This window comes from Pundamilia nyererei, unplaced genomic scaffold (assembly GCF_000239375.1).
Source record: "Pundamilia nyererei isolate P.nyererei 1_Seehausen unplaced genomic scaffold, PunNye1.0 scaffold00022, whole genome shotgun sequence".
Taxonomy (NCBI): Eukaryota; Metazoa; Chordata; class Actinopteri; order Cichliformes; family Cichlidae; genus Pundamilia; species Pundamilia nyererei.
Window position 1 is genome coordinate 2,164,721 of NW_005187423.1, and position 5,246 is coordinate 2,169,966.

A 5,246-nucleotide genomic window follows, 5' to 3' on the forward strand; every position below is an offset into this window, starting at 1 on the left:
TATATATTAAATATTTATTTATAATATAAATCACTGTTTTTCTGTAAAAACATCTGTCTCTTATTCTAGTGTACTACCTTTAAGTATTTGTAGGTAAATATATTTAGATTGTAATTTCAAGTAAAATACACTGAAATTCCATTTAATTGCAGGGAAATTGCGCCCTTAGTTGCGGGCTGTGTTACTTTTTTTTGGTGGAGGGAGGGCTTAGTTTTTGTAACTACAAATGTTTGTGACGCTGGTGGTATACCTCGCTCTAATGCTGCTGGCGACGGTGGTGAAGGTGGTGTAGGTGCTGGAGCTTTAACTTCTTCGCTGAGTCCAATCTTCGACACAGCAGCCTGAACCGCCAGCAGCTGTTTGCGATGAGCTCTAATTGCACTGTCTAGCGTCTGCCTGTTAAAATGTTGAGAATGAGCGTGTAATAATAATGGGAACCCTGAAAAATACTAAAAAATAAAAAAGGCCAATGCAAAACAGCACACGGCGTTTAATTTGTTTAATTCTTGAAATAGCAAGAAGTCTCTCGTGAGAAAAACACGTGGCGGTGCAAAACCTACATACCTCAGGTTCTTGATTTCTTTTCGCATCACAGAAACCTGCTGGTTCAGTTTATCCATGTGCTCGGAGCAGCACTCACACAGCGGACTCATCTTACTAACACAAAGACAAAAGACAGCTCTGAAACGGTGAGCTTTTAGCGGCTGTTGTTGCTGCTGAGACCGGAGAGACTTTGTCAACGCGGAAGTGCATGCTAGACTTTATTGTTGGCCAACCAAGAGTGCTGCACGCGTTAAACTGAAACAGGTCGGCTCCTCTGAATCCCCTCTGTAAGTCTGTCATTGCTGTGGGTTCGTTGGTTTGGGATTATTTTTGCTGCCGTTTCGCTTAAATTACCCGTCCATCATTTAAAAATAATGTGTAGTTACATGTGCTGCACAAAACACGCCATGATGAAGGAATGTTTTCTACCAACAGGGGGCAGCAAAGACACGTTTACAGTCTGCTTTTTAAATAAATAAAACCATAGCACAAACGAAATCAATGTAATGTCGTATATACTCAGTTGTGTTGTCTTTATTGGTACATGTGCATATCCTGCATTTGTCTAGCCCTGAATGGACTAGTTGTTCAACAGGTTTGGCTGTACACAATTTAAAAAAAAATAATGTATTGTAATTTTAGGTATTTGAAGTTAACCTCCCCTCAACACCTACAGGGGATCATTGCAGCTTAAGCACTAATGAATCTTTCGAAATCACTAACTAAAGACTTGTATATTAATATTACACTAACATATGTACAGTCACTGATCACTTTCTTAGATATACTTGTTCAACTTGGCAGCAACTCAGTCCATTAGGCATGCAGATGTGAATAAGATGACCTGCTGAAGTTGAAACTAAGCATAAGAATTAGAAAGAAAGTTGATCTAAGAGTGACTTTTTGTGCCAGACGATTTGGTGTTTTAAAGAGAATGGTCCAAATGAGTGGTAGTTTAAACAAAACTAGCTTTATTGGTCGCATACACAATCATACAGAGTACAGGGAAATGTGTCGTGTCCGAGCTGTGGACAGGCTGGAGACATAGCCGCGCCATTCCGGGGCTTGGTGTTTGACATGGGGGGCCTAGCCAGGACCCTTACTAGACACTGGGAGGGAATCAAACTTGCGACCTCAGCTCCAAAGATGTGTGGTCTTACCACCACACTATCCAGTATAGGATATGCCTTATTGATGGCAGAATGTCCAGAGGAGCATATAGGAAGTCAACAAGGCAACAAATAACCACTGGTTACAAACAAGATATGCAGAAAAGCATTTCTTGAACCTTGAACTATAGGCTACAGCAGCGGAAGACCACATCTAAGTTAAGAACAAATGGCTGAGGCTACAATTTGCAACAAATAAGGCGATAGTTAATCATTAGTGAAAATGTCTTGATGCATGCTCAATCATCCAGGAAGAGAAATCCCAACAAGTTGATTCTGTTCATCTGGACGTCGTGTTTTCAGTGGGAGAAGTTTTCAGAGACTGAAGAAGTCACTTGGATGAGAGACAAAACATTTCTCCAACTGAAAACACGACGTCCAGATGAACAGAATCAACCTGTCAATTTTTTTATTTTTTTATTTTTTTGTTGCATCCTTAAATCAGCTGATTTACAAAAGTAAATCATACCAGGTCACAAAGCTCAGATCATCTCAACCTGGATTGTTGAACACTGTTGTCGAATATTAAAACTCTTCACTACATACACTCATTCAGCACTATGAAAAATTGGGGAAAATGTTGCCTGATCTGATGAGTCTCAATTACTTCTGCAACATTTAGATGTTAGGGCCAGAATTTGGATCCATCCTACCTTGTATCAGTGATTCAGGATGTTTGTGGTTTAATGGTGTGGAGGATATTTTTCATACAATTTGGTCAACTGAGCATCATCTATACAGCCTACCCAACTACTGCTGCTGACCATGTCGACCCCTTTATGACTACACTGTACCTATCTTCTGTTGGCTACCTCCAGTAGGATATCATAATCTCACAAAGCTCAGATCATCTCAACCTGGTTTATTGAACAACACAGTGAGTTCCATTTACTCAAATGGCCTCCATAGTCATTCAATCCAGTAGCGCATCTTTCGACTTTTTCTGTCATTTTTCTAATTAATCAGTTATTACAGCTTTTACGAGTACCTTTTCCATCTCTTTATGTAGTACAAATGAGTAAATTATAAGCACTACCAGTAGCCACTTGCAGATAGGGCTAAATGTTTCACTACACGTGTCTCAACAGATAAGCCACAGATTAAATCTACAGATATGCTGTTCAAACTGTAGACCAAACATCATTTAATTTCACTCACCAGAGAGGAGAGATGTCATATGTGAACAAAATGCGACATAATTATTTCATTTAATGAAAATCAAGTTAATTCTAACTGCATGTGGATGTCTTTCTCAGTCGATGACTCCTATAATAACGACTACTGTTAAATGATGCAGAAATGACTTTTATTAGATGAATAGTAACTTTTACAAAATTCTGTAAAAATAAATCCACAATTATGAATACATAATTACCAGCGATTTATACCCTTAACTTTTAAATAAAGGCCAGTGAAACTGGTTGCATACTAAATTGAAAGTATATAAAAAAAAAGATCATAAGCTTTGCAGTGAAGCACAACCAAAATAAATAAGCATACAGCTTTGGTTTGAATTCATACATCTTTCAAATAAGCAATGACTTGCCTCATCCTGTGTGTGCACACTACACAAAAAAAGAAGAAAACAGAAACCAACTGTGACGAGGCTTTGTATATATAAAGCAATATCTTAACAGTGCATTTCAGAAAAAAAGTTGCAGTTAATTTCCTGGAAAATATTCCTGAGCCATAGGCTGAGCAGAGACAGTTGGAACTGAGTACACGTTATTTTGTTCAGGCACGTTGATCGAAAGTGTTTCACTCAAATCTAAAAAAAAAAAAAAAAAAAAAAAAAGACAGATAATTTAATAATTATTAAACCTTTCGAACCAGACAATGTTTCAAAGTATTGTTTTAGTGTATTTTTACAACATACAAACCTTCATTAGCGCGTTTGTTGCCTTGTGATGGAGAGACGTCCTCCTCCTCATCTGGGCCTAAGTCCTCAATCAGGACCTGGCCTGGGGCCTCCTTGCCTTGTGACTCTGTATAGAGGGTCTCCACTTGGGGAGGAGCTGAGGGAGGAGCAGGAGTTACAGCTGGAACAGAGTCTAGGGACTGAGCTGGGACTAAGACGGCATCTGGAGCAGGAGCTGAATCTTGGACGGGAACTGGAGCAGCAAAAGCCAGAGTCGAAGCAGGAGCAGAATTCTGCACAAACTCGAACACTGCTGCAGGAGCAGGAGCAGCAAGGATTGAAGCTGGTTGTGATTCCAGCCCAAACAGCGGAGGCAGAGAGCCGGTTATTTGGTCCTGAATGACCACAGCGGGTTCAGGTACCACCACGACTGCAGGAGTTTCCTGAAGTGCTTCAACTTCTTCCTGAACAGCAGACAGCTGCGGTGTGGGTTCAGTCTTCCTGGGCCTCCCTCTCTTCTTTGCACCACTCTTGTCCTCAGCTCTTGATCTTTTCCGTTGGCTCTCCACCCTGAGAGAGCACCGCAATTAACTTAAACAACAGTGGACATTGAAACAGGTCTTTGTGACAGTTTTGCAAAGCTAATAGTACAAAGTCCTTGACCCAGATCTGTGGCGTCAATAGAAAAAGCAGAGCAACCTTTGCTTTCCTCTTGCTCCATATTCAATATAAACCAGAGGAGTGATAAGCAGCCAGAGTGCTGATAGTGTTTTCAGCATGTACTGTACTGTACAGTGTTTCAACGCGGGCTACTAAACTTTTCTGGCTAGGACCACCACTTTCTTCTACTGCACTTAAGTGCTGAAATTTGTAGATTTCTCCAAGAGCATAGAGGTAAACATAGGCAGCAGCGCTAACACTGTCTGTGCTTTTACTACAAATTTACCCAAAAACCCACTGGTTAGTTTCCTTCTCTTCTGCTTCGGCCTTTCTCTTCCTGAGAAGGTCCCTGTCTCGCAATCGGCGACGGATCCCACCTTTGAAACAAAGAGCCGTGCACAGAAATCATTTTCATATGGTGCATTAGAAATTCAAAGACAAACTGCATGACTGGGTAATGTGCTTGACTCGTGACAATGTAGACTTTCTTCTCCTAGCTACACACTGGCAAACTTTGAAAACAGACAGATTTGTGATATTACCTAAATGTTGATCAAAGGTCTGTATCTGAGTTAACCAATAGGATCGCAGTGTATGCAAAGACATAACCAGCTCCTTCAGCATTTTGGTGTGGAAATGCTCGAGCAGCCAATTTCCAAAGTAGAGATTAATCTTTAAAGAAATCCTACCTTCCTCCTCATTTGGATTTTTATATTCCAACTCTAGTTTCTCTTGTTGCGACGTGTCCTCCATTCTGAGTCCTGCTATGAATGAATTCAACTCATTGAAGGCGGGCAAGCGCAAAAAAGACGACAGAATAACTTCTGACAGTTTTCTATTCCCACCCCTAGACGAATTATCTGGTTAACCATTACCACAGTGCAGGGAGAGTTCTTGCAACTTTGGTCTTATCATATTTGTAAAGCTGGAGGAGTTGGCACAAAACTGACAGACAGAGCGGGGAAGACAACAGCAGGTTGTGTGTGTGTGTGTGTGTGTGTGTGTGTGTGTGTGTG

General features: G+C 40.7%; 2 protein-coding genes across 3 annotated transcripts in view; both read right to left on the reverse strand.

Annotated features, from left to right (window-relative positions):
* trmo (tRNA methyltransferase O) overlaps window positions 1-944 on the reverse strand; it is a 4,169-nt gene extending 3,225 nt beyond the window's left edge. Inside the window, exons 1-2 of the mRNA XM_005726894.1 lie at window positions 565-944; window positions 251-396 (exon numbers count right to left, since the gene is read on the reverse strand). Of these exons, the coding sequence (XP_005726951.1) occupies window positions 251-396; window positions 565-653 (235 nt within the window). The 5' untranslated portion in view covers window positions 654-944. The remainder of the gene's footprint in view (window positions 1-250; window positions 397-564) is intronic.
* A 1,975-nt stretch (window positions 945-2,919) lies between these two features.
* On the reverse strand, window positions 2,920-5,126 carry hemgn (hemogen). Of its 2 annotated transcripts, none has more exons than XM_013909263.1 (4): window positions 4,920-5,126; window positions 4,517-4,607; window positions 3,593-4,140; window positions 2,920-3,480 (listed from the first exon to the last, which is right to left on the reverse strand). In XM_013909263.1, the coding sequence occupies exons 1-4, from the start codon at window positions 4,981-4,983 to the stop codon at window positions 3,374-3,376; spliced, it is 810 nt and encodes a 269-aa protein (XP_013764717.1). In that variant the 5' UTR covers window positions 4,984-5,126; the 3' UTR covers window positions 2,920-3,373. The 2 variants fall into 2 exon arrangements, with proteins under 2 accessions (XP_013764717.1, XP_005726952.1); XM_005726895.2 differs by having other exon boundaries at window positions 4,529-4,607; window positions 4,920-5,123.
* Window positions 5,127-5,246: the final 120 nt, after the last annotated feature.